This window comes from Schistocerca serialis, chromosome 7, assembly GCF_023864345.2.
Source record: "Schistocerca serialis cubense isolate TAMUIC-IGC-003099 chromosome 7, iqSchSeri2.2, whole genome shotgun sequence".
NCBI classification, from domain to species: domain Eukaryota; kingdom Metazoa; phylum Arthropoda; class Insecta; order Orthoptera; family Acrididae; genus Schistocerca; species Schistocerca serialis.
In genome coordinates this window covers 394,607,513-394,634,811 of record NC_064644.1, presented here as the reverse complement: position 1 = coordinate 394,634,811, position 27,299 = coordinate 394,607,513, and the positions used below count along the sequence as shown (strand labels likewise).

Below are 27,299 nucleotides of genomic sequence, written 5' to 3'. Positions count from 1 at the left end.
AAGCGGCTTCGGCAAAGGGTAGGTAATTATTACGCAGAGGGTGTGGGCGGGTATCTCGAAAACGGCGAAACAGGTCGAATGTTCACGTGCTACTGTCGTGAGCATCTAACGAAAGAGATAGAAGAACAGTGAAACTACCACTAGGCGCTAAGTGGTTGGACGTCCACGACTGTTCACAGAAAATGGGGTTCGGAGGGTTGCCTGCTATGTAAAGTAGGATATATGGTGACTGGTAACCTGTGGCATCTCTGCCGAAAGAGCACAGTTCTGGTACACGTATAAGTTTTCGGAGCACATTGTTCATCGTACACTATTGAACATGGAGCTCTGCAGCAGACCACCCCTGTGTGTTTACATGTTGACCCAATGACATCTCTAGCTACGTTTGCAGGGACTACGAAACCATTGGGATTCGAACGCCGCTCAATGGAAACATGTCGGTTCTTCGGGTGAATCACGCTTTTGCTACGCCACGAACTCCGTCATCGAGTTGAAAGGCGGCTCGAAACGTGGAGTGCGCCACGGACGCAGGCTGGTGGGAGCAGTATTATGCTATGTGAGACATTCTCCTTCGCTTGCATGGGACCAATGGTAGTTATCAAAGACACGCTGACAGCAGCGAACCACCTGTATTCCTTCATGCTTGATGTCTTTCACGGCAGCGATGTAATCTTTCGACAGTATAATTGTCCATGTCTCGGAATCAGGACCGTGCTACAGTAGTTGCGGGAGAATTACAGCAAACTCACGTTAATGTCTCGGCGATTAAATTCCCCGGATGGAAATCCTATGGAACCCATCTAGGTCGCTATCGGGCACCATAACCGCGTACGGATACCTGCTGCCCGTTATTTACGCGTTATTACATGAGCTGTGGGTAGACATCTAACGCCACATACCTCCACAAATCTACCAAGAAACTGTCGTATACCTGATAAGCAGAATCAGAGATGTATTTTGTTCCAAAGATGGACAAACAATCTAATAAGCGGGTGGTCACTGTGTTTCGGCTCATGAGCGTACGTTACCTTAGCGGCAACGCCACGAAATACTTTCGGTTTGAGTTTTAGAATCCGGAGATTTGGTTGGTTCTTACTGCTATTTTCCGTAGAGCACGCAGATTCCCAGCCGTGCCTACGCGTCAGCCTTCTCATTGGTCCTTTTGAAAGTGGTGCCAATTAGGGGAGAGATTTTCTGCCTCGCTCCCCACCTCAGAGCATTATTGGTCGGAAACAGCAAAATTAAGCTAAACTAGGAGACTGTTTATCATCTTTACTTGGGTTTTGCTGGACAGAATTCGCAATGTCTGCCACCACTGAACGGTGAGTTTCTCCTCCGGCGAAAAGCAGCCAAGTTACAGAGCGTCCAGAAAGAGCTCAGTTCGTTTCACGCTTTTGGACAGTAATGACTTGATACTGAGCGATGGATTGGTAATGATTTCATGTTAGGGGATGGAAGAGTACCTCTTGACCTGGGAGATCATGGAGTGAAGACTTATTGCTGGACGACTGATGAGGTGGGCATTGCGGTCGCAGAGGAATGTTTCCACTTGAGTTCTAAGGACAGAAAGAGAGCCGAACTCTGGATATCAAGCCACTATTGCCACTGCCATACACATTACGTTGCGAGTGTGGTGAGATGCACTATCGCTGCATTCAACGATTCAGTAGAGACGCGATATTAGTTGACTCCCTTCAGAAGCCGCTTATTTCGTTTTAATACTCCGCAGCTAGCTAGTTTGCTTTCAGTACGCGCTTTGGTGATGTCACTGGTTTTCGATCTTATTTATCCGCATTCATCCTGTACTTTACTAAACATGCGTTCAGTCACTGGTCGTATTTGCAACTCGTATCATTAGAACCCTTTGTCCAAGTATTAAAAGATTAATTGTTTATCTCTGTGGGTAACTCATGTATTTCATTTTAAGATAATAAATCTGACTGTTATAGTGACCGCTTGTTTCTATTATATATATACTAGCTCAGCGCCCGCTTCTCCTCTCGCTTAGGCTGTATGGCATACAGAGATTTTTTTAATGCAGTTTTATCGACATGGTTGGAGACCGTGGCTGTTATATAAAATAAGATGTTGATGGCGTACAGTTCTTATTTAATCGAATTATTATTTTGTTCACAAACTGAAACAGCTTCTAAGCTTTCCACGCTAATTAAAGCCATATAAACATGGTCTTTTCGAATGTACTTCTGAGCAAAGTTCAGTTCTGGTAGCTGGAGTCCGAAAGTTTTGTTAATCATGACATTTCCGTTCTTTTGGGGATGTTCCCATAGCAACTTTCATCCTCTAAAAAGTATTTCTTTATATTTATCCGAGAAGTGCTATATCAATTTTCATGAATTTAGCTTTAATTTTTTTTTAATGTAACGAAATATTTTCTTAAAAATTTCATTCCCTATTGCACTTCCTTGGGGACTGAATTTCACTGAAACACCATTTGTTTTATTTCTAACCGAAAAGTCAGATACCATCCGTCATAGATTAGTCTTAAAATTCCTTAAGTAGTTCTTTAGCAATTATTCATTTTGAAAAAACTTTCACCCTCTATTTTATCCTCATAGTGGCTGCATTACAAAAATGATGAAACATATTTTTTCATCTCTAACCCCGAAGTGAAAGACCGATTTTCAAAGATTTAGCTTTAAAAATGCTTTCACAGTAAGCTAATTCCATAAAAACATTCATTCCCCATTTCACCCCATAGAGGCTGAATTTTCAAAAACAGTGAAACACTTATTTTTTATTTCTAACTGAGAAGCCAAATAAAAATTTTCAGATTTAGCTTTAAAAATGCTTTCCTAGTAAAAAATTTCATAAAAATCTACTCCTCTATCCCACCTTTTTGGGGGTTTAGTTTGCAAAACCACTGGAACACTTATTTTTTATTTGTAGCCGTGAAGTCAAATACCAATGTTCATAGATGTAGCTTTAAAAATGCTTTAGTAGTTTTTTAATAACGATATATTTTCAAAAAAAACTTTCACCCTCTATTTTACCATCGTAGGACTGAATTTCCAAAAACGCTGAGACACTTATTTCTTTATTTCTGACCGAGAAACCAAATACCAATTTTCGTAGGTCTAGCTCCAAAATTACGTTAGTCGCGATTTTTTTAAAAGAACCTCCATCCCCTATTTCACCCCCTTAGGGTTGGAATTTCGAAAAGCCTCTTCTTAAACTACGTCTACAGTATAAGCTCCACACTTTCTCCAAATTTCTATCCTTAGCGATTTTGACTGGGTGATGATGAGTCAGTCAGTCAGTCACTCAGTCAAGACATTGCGTTTTATATGTAGAAAGATGATCCCTCCTGTCATTAATTTGACTATGTGCGTGGTGTGGTATCCATATCCTCATGTTTGATTGGGCCCAACGTTATTAATTACCATTCAGTAAGACGTTTCCGTTCCGCGACATGATCATTTATTTTAATTAATTTGCATGATCATATGGGGTGCTTTCCTTCTCTGTAGTCTCCAGAGGTCGGACTTTAGCATCATAGGTGTATGCAAAACAGCACAACAGACACCCCACAACATCTCGACAATTCTGTGACGTTGCGTCTACCGTTCGGCGTCTGAATACGATGACTGCAATCAACCGACTATTGGCATGTCGCCATTACGTATCACTTAGTACTGGAAGATAAATTTGTATGCAGTGCTTGCCGTGACTGACCTGCGGCGCGCAGAGGATGTTCATGGTGTACTCCATCTCCTGCAGGAGGTCGACGCTGTCGAGCAGGCCCTTGAGGACCACCTGCCCGATCAGGTCGTGGCGGGAGAACCGGTCGAAGTCGTAGACGGAGAACTGCAGGTACCGGTGGCGGAGGTCGTCGTACGGAACACTGCAAGATACAGAGGTGTGCTTCGTTAGACGCTGAGGATCATCTGCACGACGAAATTACGCTGGAGAACTGGAAAAAGGCGTCTGCTTGAAGAACATTCGCACGTGACTGTTCTAGGTACTTATTCGGCCAAATTCTCGCAGTGCTTTCGGGACTGAGATGAAGCTTTCTCGCACTAAGACACAGAAAGTAAACAAACGGGATTCGATCGTGTGAAGTTTTGCAAAAATGGAGGGATCATATAAATGACAAAAAAATGAGAAATGTACCTCATTTGCCACAAACTTGGAATTTGCGCCGTAACCTCTAGAAATTTCAAAATAATTGCCTGACCACAATACAGAAACACTTGATTAAACTGAAATGTAATATTTTAATTATCGTATAAATTATTAATTCATAGGTTCTAAAATTAACATGAAGGTTTTCGGTGTGTTGCAGAGACGTGAGAGGTATAGAAATAGAATAATGCTATTTGAGATGTACAGATGTATTGCTTTTTTGCGGATTTTAATGTTAATGTAATTCGTTTCAATTTATAACTACCAATTTTCATTTAAATGAGGATGACTGTTGAGTTCTTTACGAAACAGGAAGCCATGAGCTCAAGGGTACCTCTGGTTTGTGCGAGAGGGGGGCGGGGGGGGGGGGGGGGGGAGCGCGGAAGGAGTGGAGGTCAATGAAGACCAGTCTGGTAAGGGCAATAATACAAATCAGTGGGATTCTCTTGCAACTCACTTGTGAAATGACCTTGTTTCTTTAGGAACTTGAGTTCAGGGTTGCAATAGGAACAGTACCAACTACGATGCTAATCTCTTTCTTGCTAGAATAGAGCCCTGACATGCGACCCAGGAAGATACCTCAGCCTCACAGTCGCCTCTCTTCTGGTGCATCGAAATTATAGTCCAAGTAATGTGGTCAGTTTTCTCAGCAATTGGCCCAGTGGTAGGCGCCATGTTGGTGAGAGTTTTTCCAGTGAGAGACCGTACACTGGAGGTAACAGTAAGAATTCCTAAAATACTTTGTTTTTCTAGAGGGCGTGCTTCAAAGTAATGCCTCCGAATTTTTTTATGTGAAAACTCTTAAAGCTTATTAAAAAGCACAAACGTTACTAACATTCTACATCTTTATTTTTCATTTGCCATACTTATTTCTCAACAGTCATCCCGGCGACGAACACAGTTCTCCCAATGAGAGACCAGTTTGTTGATACCGTCCTCTAGAACGATTGACTTTGTTGACGGAGCCACAGCCTCAGCTCTGCTTGCACCACTTCATCATTATCAAAGTGAAATCCTCGGTCTTCTTTGAGTTTTGCAAGCAGGCGAAAGTCGGTTGGTCCAGGCCAGGACTGTATGGATGATGATCGATGACAGTGAACCCACCGGCCGGTGTGGCCGTGCGGTTCTAGGCGCTTCAGTCTGGAACCGCGTGACCGCTACGGTCGCAGGTTCGAATCCTGCCTCGGGCATGGATGTGTGTGATGTCCTTAGGTTAGTTAGGTTTAAGTAGTTCTAAGTTCTAGGGGACTGATGACCACAGATGTTAAGTCCCATAGTGCTCAGAGCCATTTGAACCATTTGAACAGTGAACCCAAGGCACAGGATTGTTGCAGGTGTCGTAGCGCTCGTGTGTGGTCTGGGGTTGTCATGTTGAAGGAGAAGACGGTCCATGTGTTGACGAACTGTTTGGATTCGAAATTTAATTACAGCACGCTGTTTCCCCCTCACCGACATACTTGCGTTACACATCATGCTACACGCTACAGTTCGGAGCCCTCTAACGGCAGGGCGTTGCAACGTGCGTCAGCGAAGCGGGAAAGTCGACGGAGTAATGTGCATGACACGTAATATCTGTCGCAGCTCGTAGTCTAGTGGCTAGCGTTGCTGCCTCTGGATCACGGAGTCCCGGGTTCGATTACCGGCCTGGATGGGGATTTTCTCTGCTCGGGGACTGGGTGTTTGTGTTGTCCGTATCATTTCATCAGCATAATTCGTGACGCTGGCTAGATTGGACTGTGTAAACATTGGGACTTTGTATGGGCGCTGATGACTGCGTAGTTGAGCGCCCCACAAACCAAACATCATCATCATCATCATCATCATCATTATCGTCACGTAATACCTCAACCGATATTGAGAACAGAATAAAATATTCAGCACATTATCGTAGATATTATTAGAAGTAGTAGCATAGACTAATTAGACAAAACACTCCGGTTAACATTACACAGATACAGCTGCTAGACTGTAACCCAGACTAATACTACAGAAGGTGTGAGGCAAAAGCAAATGAATAAGTTCAAAGTCGATTTTCATAAATTCCACTTCTGACTTCAAGGCACTTTCAAATGTTCCTGATAACCACTTGTCCGTTCTTCTGTCGTCGTCTTAGCGTTCTTTTATGACAGCAGTGTTCATACCCCGAGCGATCAAATCGCCTACTTTGTTTACTTTTTCTTTGTAGACTTTGTCTTTCAACCATCGCCAGAGATGAAAATCTCAAGTCCGGGGACCTGAGCAGCCGAGAAACATGGCCATTTCTTCCGGAAAATATTAAGATTAGACGATGAATCACCTGATTACTAGAATTTCATCCTCCTGAAACAACCTGTATATAGCGACGTTTATGTTTCAAGAACCGTAAATTCCCTCCGTAATCTACGTAACTGCAACATTAACCGCTGCCCTGTTGTCCACAGTTACACGTGAAGATGCTGTCGCCTACAATTTAGGCAACTCGCAGCTACGTTCCACTGTCGCTACTCGCAGCTCAAAAAGCTCTCCTTTGTACGTCTAAACCAGATAGGTCCTTTCGAAAGATCAGAAGATATTCATTTCGTAGCCTTTTCTGAATTAATGACTTTCTTAACCTGGAAAATCTGGTGAATAATATTTGTGTCCTCTTTCTCACCGATTCAAGGTCAGAAAATTTGTTTGCTGATGTAAAGGTAAATTTTAGGCACTCAGTAGATTTCAGTTACCAACTAAAAGTTTTATTCTTCTCGATGTTACGATTAGCTTAGGACTTTCTGTTGACCCACATCCCCACCATCAACCTTGATTACCCAATGCAACAGTTCAATGTTTCATTCACGTCTGTAAGATTCGTCGAGGGTTCACGGTATGGAACTTTCACTCATTAGAGGAAATTGTGGGCGGTTTATAATAATAAATACAGGAGAAAAGAAAGGCTATAGTTTAGCTCCTCGTATAAACCGTTTTTTCACGAGGGTAAGTTTAATCTACATCAATAATGGAAATAAAGAATTTCTTTTCCAACCTACGATAGGTGGTTGACAAAAGTCAAAGTTAGTGTATATTGAATTTCAGGTAATTTTGGGTGCTAGAGAAATGTTAGGAACTTGAAAGAAAATATTGAGCCTAACACTTATACTAGAAGACAAATTAAAGAGAGGCAAATCAATGTTTACATCATTTTAGAGTAATTTTCTTATAATTTAGACTAAAATACACTGTTTGGAATTGTACAGAAACCAGACTGCAGTTATAAGGAGGAAGCAGTGGTAGAGAAGGGGTGAGACAAGGTTGTAGTCTACGCTCGATGTCATTCAATTATTACATTGAGCTGTCAGTAAAGGAGACTAAAAACAAAATAGGAAACGGAGCAAAACTAAAACTTTTTCTATTGGCCGATGACATGGCAATTCTGTCAAAGATGCAAAGGACTTCGAACAGCTGTTGAACGGAATGGATAGTGTCTTGAAAAAGGACTGAAAGATGAACATTAGCTAAAGCAAAACAAGGGTAATGGAATGTAGTCGAATTAAATCAGGAAATGCTGAGAAAATTAGATTAGAAAATGAGACACTGAAAGTAGTAGATGCGGTTTGCTATTTGGGCAGCAAAGGGACTTACGATAGCGGAACTAGAGAGGATCTAAAATGGAGATTGCCCGTGCCAAACAGAGCATTTTTAAAATGAGGATTATGTTAACAGTGAATACAAATTTAGGTGTTTGGGGGTCTTTCTTGCAAGTATTTATCTGGAATGTATTTTTGTATGGAAGTGAAAAGTGAACGATTAAAGTATCACACAAGAAGAGATTAGAAGCCACTGAAATGTTATGCCACAGAAGAATGATGAAGATTATGCGGATACATAGAGTAACTAATGAGCAGGTATTCGACAGAATTGCGGAAAGACGAAATTTACGGGACAACTTGACTGAAAAAGTATTGGTTGATAGGATACATCTTGAGGTATCAAGAAATAGTGAATTTTGTAATGGAAGATGTGTAAGGAGTAAAAATTGTAAAAATAGGGCAAACATATTGAATGTTTCTAAAATCTAATCTGACCTACGAAGAAAAAAGTATAATATCGACTGGTATAATATTTTCGCTATGTGTAAGCCGAGTGTTAACTCAGACATGAAGAAACTTGAACACTAAGAAAAATTTTAAACTGATGCTCCCATGAAAATCTCAACTTAAACTCCGTAGGCTTTTTTGAAATTGCAGAGGAAATAATTTACATGTGCAAGTCCGTATCATTGATATATAAGAAAAAGATAGAACACAACATAAAGCACTGTAGAGAAAGTTGAATAGTATTCTGCATTAGATGATTTTGGGATCGCATGATTGTAGGTAGAATGCTCCGTGTTTAGATTACCTAAGCGCAGTGTAGTCAAGAAAATATTATCTATCTTGAAGCCGAGAGAAAATGGAGAAGAAAATCGATACATTTTGAAATCTGTTTACAAAAATGGACGAATATGCTTCACGTTGCCAAAAAAGATTTGTGATGTTTTTGAACATTGTGCGGTACCCGTAGCTGATGCACAAAGCTGACTGAATATTTTTTGTCTGGAAATTTTGATGTCTAAGATACACCCCAATCTACTTGTATGGGACTAAAAATCGGCCACCAATAGGTTCCGATGCATTTATGCTGTTTAGAAACGCCCCGAATTTAGATGCTCTGAATAATGAATCCAAATTCTAACTCCGAAAGATATCTAAATTAGAACAAAATTTCACAACTTTATGGGTGACCAAATTTGGCCACGTACGAAATTGGTGTATGAAAAATGTGTTCTTCGAAGTAATGTTAACTTACGCAAAATAATTATAGGTGCAAGAAAAATGCTGGTACTGTGTGGAGGAGTGTTTGGATATTTATTGCCTTGTATAAAAAAAAAAACAAAATAAAAACTGTAATAGTTTTGCTCCACGTGTCGTGACCAAAACTCTGATGGCCAGAGGTCTACGCATACAAGAGAAGTGAGCCTATAATACGTACCGCATTCGCAAGTCTTCTGTCTTCACCATCCGCGGGTATTCAAATTTTGTTGACAATTTTATCCCGTCCGGTACAGTGGAATTCGAATGTTGATTTTTCGTCTGCTTAAGCCAGACTCGTAGTTTAGAATCCATGAACTAACAACGCAGAGGCCGACCATGACCACACTCTAATATAACATAGCCTGTCACACTCTTGATACATTTATTATGTTAATATCTTCTATCGTAATTACTGAGCCATATTTTGTGAAATTATTTGCGGGACAGCTCCCCACAATGGGAAGTCAGTTGAAGTCGTGCTACAAGTTGTCATGTATTGCACACTGTTAAACATTATGTGGCAAGAACGACATTTCTGTTGGGCTGGTGATCACAGTGATTAATTGTTTTTAAAATAATTAATTATCCGGCACAATCACATTTACGAGGGCCAGTCAGAAAATGAAACTTTCTAATTTGATGGTAGTGTAGTACTCATGAATTTGGTGCACTTCTTCTACCGCCCACTCTCGGGACAGCGCCCTTCATCAAACGATGGCAGCATTGTGTACGTTAGGAAACGGTCAGCATTGATGTTAGTACAAGACAGCGTTCTGTGATTGAATTCTCTACTACAGAAGATGAAACGATCAATTCGTAGCTGTAGAGAAGCTGAAGGGCAAACAGTGTTAGCTGATGCAACACAGAGCAGCCAGACAGCAAATACAGCGATGTCACGCAACATCCAGCTTGTCGACCAAATCATCAGACCCTTGGGTAACAATAGATGAATTATGTCGCCAGTTATCCATCGGTGATGGCAGTTCGATGACCATTATACACCGACTGACCAACTCCAAGACGCGCAGATACTGTGCACCGAAAATGTCGAATGGCCAGAATAAAATGGCGAGGAAAACTATTCATCCACTCTGTTGCACCTTCAGGCCTCCATCTGTTCGGTCCAATCAAAGAAGCTCATCGGGGCGCCATTTTGAAGAAGTGGATACCCTGAAAATTTTTGTGCGCCAGTGGCTGAGAAAGCAGGACCGTGAAGTTTATCGCACAGGCAAGTGCTTTTCTTGTAAAATAAAAATAAAGAAAGAAAGCATTACTTTCCAAATGACCCTCACATTCCTAACGAAATGCCCAGATTCGGCCGACATCGGCCACCATCAGACCATAAAGTATAAGCTGTACTTCAGTCCCACCAGTGTGGAAACCACACTTAGTAGCAGTTGGTCATTTCTTTACAAATAAATCTGTTAAATATTGGCTATATAGTTTTTTTTTGTGAAAGGTACTTTAATTCAAATTCACCACAATGTTAAATAATTTTAATATCCTACACCTCTCAATGTGATAGGTGTTGCGTTTTGTACACGTATACTGCTCGTTTTTGCATCGAGAAGTAGATCATCTTGTTCTTCCTCCTCCTCCATTCTCCATTATCTAAGATCGGCCCCATGTCTTCTTCGTTACTCTTCTTTCAGATGCTATAGCTTTTCCTTTTTTGTCATGACCAAATGAGAAAATGAAAAAAACTATGAATATTTAAAAGAAGAGTAATGAGGAAGATAGAGGGACCGATCATAGAAAAGGAGAGTGGAGGAGGAGGAGGAAGAACGAATAAAGCTCTCTTTTGGCGCAACAACCAACAATCCTACAGAAGATGAAGCGCAAAAGAATTCAGTGGGCTGGCCAAGTAGATCATATGCCAGAAGAAAGACAGGTGAATAAGGCACTTGATGGAAACCAAACACCAGATGCCCGACTGGACGAGGAAGAAAGCTCTGAATGGACGACCTAGTGAAGGACCAGGCAGCTCTGAACACTCCTGGTCGAACCGAGCACGAAACATCAAGGAATGGAGGCAGTTAGTCGTAGCAGCGCTTAGTCTGCAGGGCCTGTGATCGTTGGATATGTATTTGAGTATATTTAAGACAAACGTTGATAGATTGACTAATTTTGGGCAGAACATTATTTATAATGTATGAGACAAACAGAGGCCAGGCCACGTAGCGAAGATGCCATTGGATGCAGCCTATTAGAAAATTCTTTATGTCACTTCAGCCCCTTTAGTTTCATGAAGTTGCAGTAGTTGGCGGTGCTATACGTAGCCTTCAAAATGGTGTCTGTAAAGTAGGTGCGTCCCAAGCAGAGAGCTGTTACTTTTCTTTGCAAACCAGAGCATCGCAGAGTGTCGTCACAAAAATGCAAACGAATATATCCTTCGCCCTGACATCGCAAGGCTTCACACAAGTTCGCGGACCCTAGAGGAGCTCATAAAATTTCATTGGACTGTTCTTCGTCATCCACACTACTGCCAGGATCTCGCAGCTTCCGACTTCCATCTGTTTGGCACAGTGAACGATTCACTCCGCCGAAAGCAGTACGTCATGATGGAGAGGTTACTGATGGAGCAAGATGTTGGCTCTGACGTCGACAAATAGAGTGGTACCATGCGAGCATACAGGTCCTTCCAGTAAAGTGACGTAAGGCCGTCGCACTGAATGGAGATTGTGTTATAAAATAGGGGTTTTTAGCCAAAAGAGTGGGGAATAATATAGTGTATTGGAATCCTGAATAAAACCGACTTGCTTTCAGAAAATAAAGCGTTGCGTTACTTACTGAACGCCCCTTGTAATACTGACTTAAAAGTATGATTATTATTATCAGCTCCATGTAATTCAGAAAGGCAAAAATCATAATACTGAAACTGTACTTTATCTTCTAGCCTCAGCGTAATTATTAATGTAAAAATCTGTAGATATATTCGCGCTGGCGCGGACCTCTAATTATGGCTCTATGGGCATACAAAGTGGTATCGCAGACTGCATGCGGCCTAAGGGTTGTCGCACATTGATATAATAGATAAAATCAATATGAAATTTTGAGTTCAAAGAATAGTTGATTCCTCACCTAAAGATGAAGGTCTCGTTAAAAATGGGGTTGAGGTTCTTGCGGTGCACCTTGGTCTGGAACTTCTTCTTGCGGTCCGGCAGCAGGTAGACCTTGACGTATGGGTCGCTGCTGCCCATCATGTCCTTCACGGGCAGGTCGCGAGCCTCCAGCACCTGCAAGCACAGAGAAGATTCAGTAGACTGGCGGAGTGAAGCTGCCTTGTAGGTTTCTGGAACAAAACTTTCACTCTTTATACAAATCAAATGTTTTTGAAAACTAATATGTGGAAATTGAGTGTTCAACCAGAAGATGACCCTTGAGTGGTCGACAGCTATCCTGTGGCTACTTATGATCCACCCTCATAGCTTTAATTTGTCAACATGTCCTCAGGAGATCTCCTACACCACTTGGTGCACTAACGCTATTAGGAGCGAAGGTATAGTGGAGAATGGATTCCTTTCTCTCTTCACAAGAATGTTTGTCCAGAAAGGTTTCTGCTTACTATAGTCAAGCCGTGATTCTCCCCATACAACTTTATTTTCCCCCTCCCCCTCTCTCCCCAACTCTTCCCTCTATTACCAAACTCATAATACCTTCATACTTCAGGATGTGTCTTATGACATGAGCCCTTCGTTTGTCATCTTGAGCGATAATTCCAATTTCTCCAATTAGATTCAGCATCTCTTCATTAATTATATTGTATGATCTACTCGACTAATCTTCAGTGTTCTTCTACGACACCTCATTTCGAAAGTGTCTGTTGTCTTATCTGAATTGTTTATCATGTGCATTTCACTTCCATTCAAGGCCCCACATAAGACAAATGCCTTTAGAAACCATTTCCTAAAGTGGAGGCGATGTAAGAAGATCCCTGACAGTTGCAGTGGGCTGGGTGCGTCAGATCCGCGAGTCTACCTCAACCAAACAGGTAACCCGATCCTATAAACATCTCTGTGGGAACGCTTCAGTGTTGTCGCAGCTCTACAGAAGGTTACTCCCTCACAAATAGTACTTCGCAAGTGAAAGCTGGCCACAGCGCGCTTGTGGGGGATCTTCTTACACCGTCTCGACTATGACACTACTTCTCTACTGCACCCACAGTCTTTTATTCTACTGGCAAACTGATCTAATACTTTTGCTATCTCTTTCCCTAATATAATTTCCTCAGCAACCCGTGATTTAATTTGCCTACACCTAATTACTCTTGGATAATTTATGTTTATGTTCATTTAACAAAGTCTTTTGAAAACTCCATCATTCCATTCAGCTAATCTTCCACGTCCTTCGCTGTCTCTGACAGAATTAGAATGAAATCGGCAAACCTGAAAGTATTTACTCCGCGCATCACAGTTGAAGGATCATTTTTTCTAAACCTCATTATTGTCTCCCATTGCGACGCAAAAGTTTGAAATTTGACTCAAAGGTGTCTAAAACCTTCCTCTGTAACGGTGCACAAATGTGATGCACTATGACGTCATACTCGGGCTTGGGGACGCTCCACACAGTAAAGTGTCGACACGTGCTAAGAAAGGGCCACAGCTCAGAAGTTCATGTGCGGCGCAAGGTGGAATCATGATGCCACATAGGCACCAGACTGCAGCACAATTCTGCCCAAAGCTACCGTGAACGTGTCACACCCATCTTACCGACATTTCACTCCTTCTTTCGACATCTCTGAGATCGAGGCCTGAACCACTACGGCCAGCGTTGAAATCACACGGATTTCTTATGAGTGGCCGAGAAAAAACATTTCAGATACACCATCGCTTGGAATCTACTCAAAAAGGCCTCGGGCGGCATATAGGCGTCAATGAAACCACTCCTTTGGGGCGCTAATTCTCTAACCGTTCACAGTCGAAAGTGGCAGTTTGTCTTCTGATAAGCGACAGGACAATGTTATTAACAGCCCTTGATACTGCAGACATTCTCTCTGGACGATTTAACTGTCTCTAAGGACATTGTGAACATGCAATACCGTTGAACATGATTACTCCCATTTGGTGTGTAGTGTGACCACAATATCCGGCCGGAGTGACCGAGCGATTCTAGGCGCTACAGTCTGGAAACACGCGACCGCTATGGTCGGAGGTTCGAATCCTGCCTCGGGCATGGACGTGTGTGATGTCCTTAAGTTAGTTAGGTTTAAGTAGTTCTAAGTTCTAGGGGACTGATGACCTCAGAAGTTAAGTCCCATAGTGCTCAGAGCTATTTTTTGGTATTTCGCCTGTCTCATACATCTTGCTCACCAGATGGTAGAGTTTTGTCAGAGCTGGCTCCCCCAAGGCTGTCAGTAGTTCTAATGGAATGTTGTCTACACACGGAGCCTTGTTTCGACTTAAGTCTTTCAGTGCTCTGTCAAATTCTTCACGCAGTATCGTATCTCCCAACTCATCTTTACCTACGACCTCTTCCATTTCAATAATATTGCCCTCAAGTACATCACCCTTGCATAGTACCTCTGTATACTCCTTCCACCTTCCTGCCTTCTCTTCTTTTCTTAGAACTGGTTTCCCATTTGAGCTCTTGATATTCATACAAGTGGTTCACTTTTCTCCAAAGGTCTCTTTAATTTTCCTGTGGGCAGTATCTATCCCTGCTTGGCCATTTTGCGCTTCCTGTCGATCTCTTTTATGAGACGTTTGTATTCCTTTTTGCCTGCTTCATTTACTGCATTTTTATAGTTTCTCCTTTCATCAATTAAATTTAATATCTCTTCTATTACCCAAGGATTTCTACTAGCCCTTGTCTTTTTATCTACTTGATCTTCTTCTGCCTTTACTATTTCGTCTCTCATAGCTACCCATTCTTCTTCTACTGTATTTCTTTCCCCCGTTCTTGTCAATCGTTCCCTAATGCTCTCTCTGAAACTCTCGACAATCTCGGGTTCTTTCACTTTATCCAGGTCGCATTCCCTTAAATTTCCATTTTTTTTGCAGTTTCTTTTAATCTTTTAATCTACAGTTCATAACCAATAGACAGTGGTCAGAGTGCACATCTGTCCCTGGAAATGTCTTACAATTTAAAATCTTGTTCCTAATTCTCTGTCTTACTATTATATAATCTATCTGAAACCTTCAAGTGTCTCCAGGCCTCTTCAACGTATACAACGTAGGTAATTAAACCTAACTAATCTAAGGACATCACAAACAGCCATGTCCGAGGCAGGATTCGAACCTGCGACCGTAGCGGTCGCTTGGCTCCAAACTGTAGCAACTAGAACCGCACGGCCACTCCGGCCGGCGGCGGAATACCCTCAGACTTCAAGAAGAGTATATTAATTCCAATCTCAAAGTAAGCAAGTGTTGACAGGTGTGAAAATTACCGCATTATCAGTTTAATAAGTCACGGCTGCAAAAGACTAACACGAATTCTTTACAGACAAATGTAAAAACTGGTAGAAGCCGACCTCGGGGACGATCAGGTTTGGATTCCGTAGAAACGTTGGAACACGCGAGGCAATGCTGACCCTACAGCTTATTTTAGAAGATATATTAAGGAAAGGCAAACCTACGTTTCTAGCATTTGAAGACTTAGAGAAAGCTTTTGACAATGTTGAGTGCTATACTCTCTTTCAAATTCTGAAGGTGGCAGGGGTCAAATACAGGGAGCGGAAGGGTATTTACAATTTGTACAGAAACCAGATGGCAGTTATGAGAGTCGAGGGACACGAAAGGGAAGCAGTGATTTAGAAGGGAGTGAGACAGGGTTTAGCCTATCTCCGATGTTATTCAATTTGTATATTGAGCAAGCAGTGAAGGAAACAAAAGAAAAGTTTGGAGTAGGAATTAAAATCCATGGAGAAGAAATAAAAACTTTGAGGTTCGTCGATGACATTGTAATTCTGTCAGAGACGGCAAATCATCTGGAAGAGCAGTTGAACGGAATGGACAGTGTCTTGAAAGGAGGATATAAGAGGATCATCACCAAAGCAAAACGAGGATAATGGAAGGCAGTCTAATTAAATCAGGTGATGCTGAGGGAATTAGATTAGGAAATGAGACACTTAAAGTAGTAGATGAGTTTTGCTATTTGAGGAGCAAAATAAATGATGATGTTTGAAGAAGAGAGGATATAAAACGTATACTGGAAATGGCAAGGAAAGCGTTTCTGGAGAAAAGAAATTTGTTAACATCGAGTATAGATTTGAGTGTTAGGAAGTCTTTCTCTGAAAGTATTTGTATGGAGTGTAGCCATGTATGGAAGCGAAACATGGACGATAAATAGTTTATACAAGAAGAGAATAGCAGCTTTCGAAATTTGGTGCTACAGAAGAATGCTGAAGGTTAGATCGGTAGATCACGTAACTCAGTGAGGAGGTACTGAATAGAATTGGGGGAGAAGAGGAATTTGTGGCACAAAGTGACTAGAAGAAGGAATCGGTTGGTAGGACACGTTCTGCGGCATCAAGGGGTCATTCATTTAGTATTGGAGGGAAGCGCGGAGGGCTAAAATGGTAGAGGAAGACCAAGGCTTGAATACACTAAACAAATTCAGAAGGATGTAGATTGCAGAAGTTACTCGGAGGAGAAGAAGCTTGCACAGGATAGAGTAGCATGGAGAGCTGCATCAAACCAGTCTCTGAACTGAAGACCACAACAAAAATAAAGAGTCGCTGGCATTGCTTTATGTGCCGGCCGCTGTGGCCGAGCGGCTCTAGGCGCTTCAATCCGGAACCGAGCTGCTGCTACGGTCGCAGGTTCGAATCCTGCCTCGGGCATGGATGTGTGTGGTGTCCTTAGGTTAGTTAGGTTGAAGTAGTTCTAAGTGTAGAGGACTGATGACCTCAGATGTTAAATCCCATAGTGCTTTGAGCCATTTGAACCATTGCTTTATCCCGTGAGGGAAGGTTAATGTCGGAACCTCTCAGGCACCACTGAAATAAGCTCTGTGACGTTCTGGTTACTGTCAAAAAGATCCAATATCCAACCAGTGGGCTGAAAAATATGCACCATTAAAAGTCAGTACACTGTTTCCGAAGGGTTCCATAGATTATCCGCAGGGTAACAGTTCAATGGTATATAGTATACAATGATCAGCCAGAACATTACGACCAGCTACTGAATAGCCGGTAACTCCATCTTTGGTACGTATGACAGCGGCTACGCATCGTGATTTGGAAGCAATGAGGCCTTGGTAGATCGGTGGAGGGAGTTGACACCCACATCTGCACACACAAGTCACCTAATCCTCGTAAATTGCGTGGAGGGGGCCGATGAGCTCTGAAGCCACGTTCAATTATACATCCAGATGTGTTCGATTGGGTTCGAATATCGCGAGTTTGTGGGCCACCACGACAATTGGAACTCTCCACTGTGTATCTCGAACCACTCTATCACACTTCTGGTCTTGTGACATGGCGTATTATCTTGCTGAAAAATGCCACTACTCTCGGGGAAACATGATGGCCTTGGAGGGGCGTAAGTGGTCTGTAAGTAGTGTACGATACTCCTTGGCCGTCATGGTGCCTTGCACGAGCTCCACTGGACCATGGATGCCTAAGTAAGTGCATAATGGATCGGTCCCCGGCTTGTCTCCGTCCCGCAGTACAGGTGTCAAGGAGCTTTTACCCTGGAAGACGACTGATTCGCGTCCTTCCATCGGCACCGGGATTAATCAGCTCATGCAACGCTCTCCCACTACGCCAACGTCCACTGCCGTTGGTCACGTGCCCATTTCAGATGTAGTTGCCCATGTCGTGGTGTTAACATTGGCAAAAGCTTGGGTCGTCGGCTGCGGAGGCCGATCGTTAAAAGTGTTCGATGCACTGTACGTTCAAACATGCTTGGACTCTGCCCAGCATTAATGTCTGATCTTACTTCCGCGACAGTTTGGCTCTTATCCTGTTTTAGCAGTGTGCCCGTCCTACTACGTCCGACATGTGTAGTGTGGGATGGCATCCCACCTCCACGACGTCTGGATGAGGTTCCACCTTGGTTTCGCCGCGTGTTGAAGTGTTGAAGACGCTCACCGCACCACTCCTCGAACAGTCGACAAGTTTTGAAGTTTCCGAAATGCTCGTGCCGAGCCTTTGGGTCGTCAGAATCTGCCCTCGCTCAAACTCGGTTAGATCGTGCGCCTTCGCATTCTACACAGGGACAGCAAGCTCACCGGTATTACACGCACCGTGGATGTGTCTGACTAGCGGACATTCCTCCCGAGATGACGCTGCTATGGCCTAGACAGTTTTTTATTGATAGCAAATTTGTCGTCATAATGTTCTGGCTGATCAGTGTACATCACAAATGAGGTCCGTATACTAGTTTTAAGATCGTCAGCATGGCCTATGACGTCATCTGCGAACTCTCGCTAGGAGAGTCGACTCGCCAGTCTTCGCCGATGCCGATTTAACTGAAAATTCGTCACCTGAGTGTGTTATAGACGTGCACTATATCATCCATGAAAGGAGAGCGAGGACACGAGTTTGCAAGTACAACCTAAGACTTGCGGCACTGCCGCTGCATATACAGCTGTTCGACATGACGATCATTTTCCACCAATACACTGACCAAGTGATTAGCAGTGAATGTTGTTTTATATACACACCGTGATTCAGCGGCCCCTATTGATGCCGTTTTATGGAGCCCTCAATTTTGTATCTGTCTAAAATCTGCCCGTCTGGTATGCCCGGAAATCAGATATCTTGGCAGTTACTGCCTCACCATAATAGGAAGCCGTAATGTTACTATTAAACAATGGAAATCATACATGTGCTCTCAAGAGAATATGACACTGATACGTCGTCGAAACTCTAAGGTGGTAGCGTCACTGCCTTAAAACTAATACATGCTATAATCTGCACCAATTGTGCTGTACTGTGCTGTAACATAGTTGGTTAAGGGCAGTCAAAGTGTTACGGAGAAATATCGGGTGTTAGGCACAGCGTTCGAATCCGGAGCGAGAATTCCCTTTATTTTGTATATTTGTTTGGTTTTGAACACACATAATGTGGGTGAAATATGCTATTTTTGTGCAAATTGTCTGTGACCCTAAAGGGGGGCGATTTATTAGTAGACCGGGAAAATACGGAGCAGAAGTAAGGGCAACAGAACTGCACAGCAATGTTTACTAAGTCAGCAAACCCTCAAAGTGATGACTGTTTTGGTTTATTAACATCTGGACCCATTGCTGAATAGATGTGTTTGCGTGACGAAGACTTACCGGCGTTAATGATTTGCAGGTTACTGTGACGAATTGCCGTAGGTGGTCGGAATTTTCTGGCGCTGAATTCAAACTACTTGCTTCAAATGCCCCCACGTTAAGAAGTCTAATGGCGTTAAATCCGATGATCTGGCTGGTCAAGCAACAGATCCTCCTCTACACGTCCAGTTCCCTGGAATTCCTCGTTCAGATTGTTACGATCTTGCAATGACACATCCTCCAACAGTAGTGGAAGATCCTGATACAGAAAGTGCAGGCTGCGTGTGTCAGTCAAATGGCCCTCAAATAAATACGGCACAATAAGGCGATCACTCAATATACCACACCAAACATTTAATCCCCATAGTACTTGGTAGGTTACCTGTCGCTCCGACTGAAGATTGTCAGTACTCTAGTGCATTTGTGGTGAGTGATGGTCGCATTATTCTGAAATCGTGATTCGTCCGAGAAGAAGATGTGAAATAGGAATGCTGCATGATTGTCCGTATTCCCTGATAGCTCCTGACAGGAATTCATTAGCGCTTCGAAATCCCGCCCGTGGAGTTATTGTTGTAGCTGTAGATGGTATTGGTGATATTTATGTGAATGCTGAATACATCATACACAGACGACTGGTCGGTGTTCAACAGTTGTGCATTTTGCTTTGTACTCATGTGTTGACTAGTAATAGCTGTATCCAGAATGGCATCTTCATTTTCACAAGATGTTAAGGTCCTCTCTCGGACACGTGGTAATTTTTGACTCACACCTCTTGTCCTCACACGTCTTTCACCACTGCGGATTGTCTTTGCAGTCAGGTGTCGCATTTCGGGATACTGTTCATGATATAGACGTAGCTCAGTTTTTCTTGCTTCTCCATACATAAAGAGCATGCCAATGAATTCCTTTGTGGAAAACATGACGGGTGACAACAGAGCCTACACTCGAGTCTTATACCAGTGCACTGTTCGCAGGTCGCAATATCAATAACAGCGTCGTTTTTCTATTTGAACGCTGCAGGATTCGAACCACGTTTCATTAGTTGCTTGGCTAACGGATAACCACATGCGCCATGCTAAACTGCTAGGAACATGCTTGTATTTCGAACAGATTACAGTAGGTACTGCATTATTTTGTCGCTTAATATGTTTTTTACTTTGCTGTTGCCACGTTTCAAGCATTAATTTCGTTCTTCATTATATATGGTCAACAGGCAGAACATATTAACATAGTTACGTAGTAGACGAATGTAGATAAATGATTTAAAGGACTGATGTTTGCAAACGCACTATACCACTGTCAGGTACGTTCAGAATCGTTTGCAAGATGAGCTTACAGGTAATGTGCACCATAACAGGCAGCATGAGAATATCGACCCCATGATGAATTCACATGATGAATTGGGACGCATCAGACAATTTCGGTAGGGTTAGCTGAATCACTCTGTACATATATACAGGATGTAACGGGCATAAGTGTAGATATCCCTACTGGTGACTGACGACAGTGTACTGACCAACATTACATCTGTGTTTACATCATCTGCAGATTAATAATTATAGTCATCATAAGTCGTATGTTTTTAACCCACCAGGGTAGCCGAGAGCGCTAACATGCTGCTTTTTGGACTCGGGTAGGCGCGCCGGCCCCGGATCGAATCCGCCCGGCGGATTAACGACGAGGGCCGATGTGCCAGCCAGCCAGGATGTTGTTTTTAGGCGGTTTTCCACATCCCGCTAGGTGAATACCGGGCTGGTCCCCATGTTCCGCCTCAGTAAGACGGCTCGCAGACATCTGAACACATTCGCACTACTCCATGGATTACACTTGACGCAGACAGCTGGGGTTCACTAATTCCGTCCCGGGGGGTACGGGGTGGTGGCAGGAAGGGCATCCGGCCACCCCTTAAACATTAACATGCCAAATCCGGTTAACGATGGCCGACCCTGCGTAACTGCCGGACAAGGCTCAAGCGATAGATAGATAGAACTCGTATGTTTTTAGGTTGGTTAGTACCTCCAAGCACAAGTACATGTGACAAGAGCAGGTCATTAATGCCTATTTTTCCCTGGGCAGCAGGTCAGGCGTTGAAGTGTGGATGCACGGTCGCAAAACCGTCAGTCTAAACTGACAGACGTCGTCCATTTAGTGGATCTGTATGATTATGCAGAAAAATCAGGTCATAAAGTTTGTAACGTGCGTAGATCCTGGGAAATCAGTATCCAGAACAATCATCTCTGGCCGTAATAACGGCCTTGATACGCCTGGGCATACACGTTTCCAATGTGCGTTCACCGCGATGTCGCCAAACACGGATGAGAGCATCAAGATGCTGTAAACAGAACCTGGATTCATCCGAAAAAACGACGTTTTGCATTTCGTGCACCCAGGTTCATCGTTGAGCACACCATCGCAGGCGCTCCTGTCTGTGATGCAGCGTCAAGGGTAAACGCAGCCATGGTCTCCGAGCTGATAGTCAATGCTGCTGCAAACGTCGTCGAACTGTTCGTGCAGATGGTTGTTGTTTTGCAAACGTCCCCATCTTTTGACTCAGGGATCGAGACGTGGCTGCACGATCCGTTACGGCCATGCGGATAAGATGCCTGTCATTCCGACTGCTAGTGATACGAGGCCGTTTGGATCCAGCACGGTGTTCCGTATTATCCTCCTGAACCCACCGATTCCATATTCTGCTAAGAGTAATTGGATCTCGACCAACGCGAGCAGAAATGTCGCGATACGATAAACCGCAATCGCGATAGGCTACAATCCGACCTTTATCATGGTTGGAAACGTGATGGTACGCATTTCTCCTCCTTGCACGAGGCATCACAACAACGTTTCACCAGCAACGCCGGTCAACTGCTGTTTGTGTATGAGAAATCGGTTGGAAACTTTCCTCATGTCAGCACGTTGTATGTGTCGCTACCGGCGCCAACCTTGTGTGAATGCTCTGAAAAGCTAATCATTTGCATATCAAAGCATCTTCTTCCTGTCGGTTAAATTTCGCGTCCTTAGTACGTCATCTTCGTGATGTAGCCATTTTAATGGCCAGTAGTGTATCTGCACTTACAACTGGTAAACGCTGTGTATATGTATAGAGTGATTCAGCTTCCCCTGTGGGTTGTATGCAACGTACAGCGTCTTCAAATGCAATATGTAATATTTTCATATTCTCTCGCTCGCTACGTGCAAACTATTAATCCCGCAGAAAAAATTAACAGGACCTTTCTGCAGGACATTTAATGCAGTTAAATTTTATATTACCTTCAGACACGTTTTTGTTGAATAACTCGAAAACCTTGGCTTCTAGCGAATCCCGGTACAAATATTAACTACATAAAATATCCTACAAAAAGATTCTGCTCATTTTTTCTTTAGGGTTAACAGTTCGTGTATAGTGAGCGAGAGAATACGAAAATTTCGTATTTTGTTTCTGAAAGCATTATGAATTGCACAAAACCCATAGGTAGGGGCAGTTTAAAATATATATATATATATATATATATGGTGATTAATCAAAATAGTAAAATATTTTAATATGTTGTTCTACAAGTAAAACTAGAGAAAAAAATTTATATAAACATAGGTCCGCAAATGTTTAGTTACGGAGTTACGGCTAATAAATAATTTTGCCTGAAATTTAGCAACTTCGCTCATATGAAGCCATCGCAAAACTGTACAAGGTTGTTACTGATCTGGTGAATCTAATAAAACATGTTCCAGGCGTGTATCTGCAGTAGTTTTCCAGAACATCCAAAGAAGCAAAGATTATTATACAAGTAAATTTGTTTACTTTCCGTTAAGAATAGATTAATTGTTGGCAACCGTTAGTGAATTGTTTCAGTCGTTTTCTAACCTTGAAACGAGTTAGTTTTCTGTATTTTTCAATGAAAGAACATAATAGCAACAGTGTATTTATGTGAAAAAACATAATAACTGCTGTAGTTTGTAGATTATTTATGAAATAGGGATGGCTTTCAAATTTACGACAGAGGAATACGCCGATATGGTGTTTATTTACGGCAAATGTGATGGTAATGTTACGGCTGCAGTTAACGAATATAACGTACGTTATCCAACTCGGGGGATTCCGAATGCACGAAGAATTAGTGAAGTATTTCGAATGTTACGGGAGACAGGTTCTCTACCTAGCGTTCATAATCAATACGAGTGCTCGATACGTGAAGACGATGATGAGGATATTATGGATGCTGTTCAACGTAGACCGGGTACCAGTACAAGACCTATCTCTCAACGATTAGGCATTTCACAATTTCAGGTATGGCGTACACTGAATTGCAATAATCTGTATCCTTACCATGAACAAAAAGTGCGCAATTTACATCTGGGAGATCCTGCCCTTCGCTTGGAGTTGTGCAATCAGCAGTTACCAAATATATTTTATTTACTGATGACGCATAGTTTACTTGAGATGACATAAACAACTTGCATAAGAGGAAGTATGGTCTGAAGCAAACCCACATGCAACAGTGCAACGCAATTTCCAGCAGCAATTTAGCATAAATGTGTGGTGTGGTATAATCAACACAACTTTATTGGACCATTTATTTTCGCAGGACGTCTAACCGTCGAGACGTATTTGAAATTCCTTCAAGAAGAAATGCCCTTCTTGCTCGAAGACGTTCTACTTGCTAAGTAAATGGCCGGCCGCGGTGGTCTAGCGGTTCTAGGCGCTCAGTCCGGAGCCGCGCGACTGCTACGGTCGCAGGTTCGAATCCTGCCTCGGGCATGGATGTGTGTGATGTCCTTAGGTTAGTTAGGTTTAAGTAGTTCTAAGTTCTAGGGGACTGATGACTATAGATGTTAAGTCCCATAGTGCTCAGAGCCATTTGAACCATTTTGCTAAGCGAATGAAAATGTATTTTTATCTTGATAGCGCTCCTTCATATTTCACCAACGCCGTTACTAGACATTTAAATGAACATTTTAACCAGAAATGGAATGGTCGTGGTGCTACACGTCTGTGGCCACCCAGATCGCCCGATTTAACACCAATGGATTTTTGTGTATGGGGAAGGATGAAAGACATAGTTCATGTGGACAAAGTCAGGCATTACTTGCTCGCATTATGAATGCAATAGTCGAAATTAAGAACAGTTCTGTGAAACTGAAACGAGCAACAAAATCTGTTCATACGCATGCAGCTAAATGCATTGAACTCGTTGGAGACATTTTCGAATATTTATTGTGAATGTATTGTGAAATTGTATTACACTGTACAACTTCCTTAACATTGAGCTTTGTTTTTTTCTACACTCCTGGAAATTGAAATAAGAACACCGTGAATTCATTGTCCCAGGAAGGGGAAACTTTATTGACACATTCCTGGGGTCAGATACATCACATGATCACACTGACAGAACCACAGGCACATAGACACAGGCAACAGAGCATGCACAATGTCGGCACTAGTACAGTGTATATCCATCTTTCGCAGCAATGCAGGCTGCTATTCTCCCATGGAGACGATCGTAGAGATGCTGGATGTAGTCCTGTGGAACGGCTTGCCATGCCATTTCCACCTGGGGCCTCAGTTGGACCAGCGTTCGTGCTGGACGTGCAGACCGCGTGAGACGACGCTTCATCCAGTCCCAAACATGCTCAATGGGGGACAGATCCGGAGATCTTGCTGGCCAGGGTAGTTGACTTACACCTTCTAGAGCACGTTGGGTGGCACGGGATACATGCGGACGTGCATTGTCCTGTTGGAACAGCAAGTTCCCTTGCCGGTCTAGGAATGGTAGAACGATGGGTTCGATGACGGTTTGGATGTACCGTGCACTATTCAGTGTCCCCTCGACGATCACCAGTGGTGTACGGCCAGTGTATGAGATCGCTCCCCACACCATGATGCCGGGTGTTGGCCCTGTGTGCCTCGGTCGTATGCAGTCCTGATTGTGACGCTCACTTGCACGGCGCCAAACACGCATACGACCATCATTGGCACCAAGGCAGAAGCGACTCTCATCGCTGAAGACGACACGTCTCCATTCGTCCCTCCATTCACGCCTGTCGCGACACCACTGGAGGCGGGCTGCACGATGTTGGGGCGTGAGCGGAAGACGGCCTAACGGTGTGCGGGACCGTAGCCCAGCTTCATGGAGACGGTTGCGAATGGTCCTCGCCGATACCCCAGAAGCAACAGTGTCCCTAATTTGCTGGGAAGTGGCGGTGCGGTCCCCTACGGCACTGCGTAGGATCCTACGGTCTTGGCGTGCATCCGTGCGTCGCTGCGGTCCGGTCCCAGGTCGACGGGCACGTGCACCTTCCGCCGACCACTGGCGACAACATCGATGTACTGTGGAGACCTCACGCCCCACGTGTTGAGCAATTCGGCGGTACGTCCACCCGGCCTCCCGCATGCCCACTATACGCCCTCGCTCAAAGTCCGTCAACTGCACATACGGTTCACGTCCACGCTGTCGCGGCATGCTACCAGTGTTAAAGACTGCGATGGAGCTCCGTATGCCACGGCAAACTGGCTGACACTGACGGCGGCGGTGCACAAATGCTGCGCAGCTAGCACCATTCGACGGCCAACACCGCGGTTCCTGGTGTGTCCGCTGTGCCGTGCGTGTGATCATTGCTTGTACAGCCCTCTCGCAGTGTCCGGAGCAAGTATGGTGGGTCTGACACACCGGTGTCAGTGTGTTCTTTTTTCCATTTCCAGGAGTGTAGTTTAACACGAATTCACGTGTGCTATTGTGTTAATAAAAGCAGATTATCTGACACACTAATACAGTTTCAGTTAACGTTATTACCATCATTTTTCCAAAATTAAATTCTCTGTAAGTTCTGTTGAAAACTTTGTGCAGTTGTCTGGAATTTAAAAAAGAATTTGGGCCAAGTAGCTAATAAATTACAAATTTTACGAAATTACTACTTTGCTTCTCTGGATGTTCTGGAAAACTTCTGCAGATACACGTCTGGGATATGTCTTATCAGATTCACCAGACCAATAACAACAAAATGAATGGAAATCGTGCTTTCATTTAATCTCAAACAGTTTTGCGATGACTTCATACGAACGAAGCTGCTGAATTTTAGCTAAATGCATTGAACTCGTTGCTGTCAACTCCATAACTAAAAATTTGCGAGCCTATGTTTACATGAACTTTTTTCTTTAGTTTTACTTGTAGAATAACATATTAAAATACTTGCATATCTTCGTGAACCACACTGTGTACACACACACACACACACACACACACACACACACACACACACACATATATGGTGTATCTGAAGTTAATGTAGAGAATGAGAGGGCCGGTAGAGTGGATCATAACAAGCATATTTCACATAGCAACCCATGTCTGCGTCCCTTAGCGTACGGCGCTAGGCTTCGATGAACAGCGTCACGCGCCGCCGAGAGGGTAGGCACACAACATGCCATCCGAACCGTCATGGTAGCAGGTCTGCAGGGCAACGATTTCAATGCGTTTGTGACATCAAGGTAAGAGAGACGTCGGGTTGAAGTTTCATGTTCTTTATTTGCGAACGCTGTAGTTTACATAGTTGCGGATATTCCATGCGGGAAAACACTGCAGATTTTCCGACTCTTACTGAAACGTGAAAGCGTTGCTTTTGACTGTGCAAATACCTGTTTCACAAGTGTTGCATAGAGGGTAGCACCTGTGTGCGCTGCGGAGTCCCTTTGGCCATGCGTCAGTCTGTCATCAAACGGGGACAGTTTTGTGTTTATTACTGTGTGGAGCGGACAGGATATGAAGCGCTACTCTTGGGAGGAAAGGGGAGACGTGCGCTGTGCTGACGGGGCAGCGGAGGATGGAAATACTCGCGCTGCCCGTTTGTACTTTCGGCGGCTTCTGAATCTTCGAATGCCAGATCCACGCATATTTACTGCCATACACTGGTCCCTGCGAGAGACAGGTTCAAGTGGTTCAAATGGCTCTGAGCACTATGGGACTTAACATCTGACGTCATCAGTCCCCTAGACTCGGATCTACTTAAACCTAACTAACCTAAGGACATTACATACATCCAAGCCCGAGGCAGGATTCGAACCTGCGACCGTAGCGGTCGCGCGGTTCCAGATGTAGCGCCTAGAACCGCTCGGCCACCCCGGCCGGCAGAGACAAGTTCACTTGAGATTCGTTCTCC

At 43.4% G+C, this 27,299-nt stretch overlaps 1 protein-coding gene across 1 annotated transcript in view; it reads right to left on the bottom strand.

Moving 5' to 3' along the window:
• LOC126413122 (synaptotagmin-10-like) overlaps window positions 1–27,299 on the bottom strand; it is a 605,847-nt gene that overhangs the window by 267,530 nt on the left and 311,018 nt on the right. The window contains exons 5-6 of the mRNA XM_050083014.1: window positions 12,033–12,187; window positions 3,694–3,862 (exon numbers count right to left, since the gene is read on the bottom strand). Of these exons, the coding sequence (XP_049938971.1) occupies window positions 3,694–3,862; window positions 12,033–12,187 (324 nt within the window). The remainder of the gene's footprint in view (window positions 1–3,693; window positions 3,863–12,032; window positions 12,188–27,299) is intronic.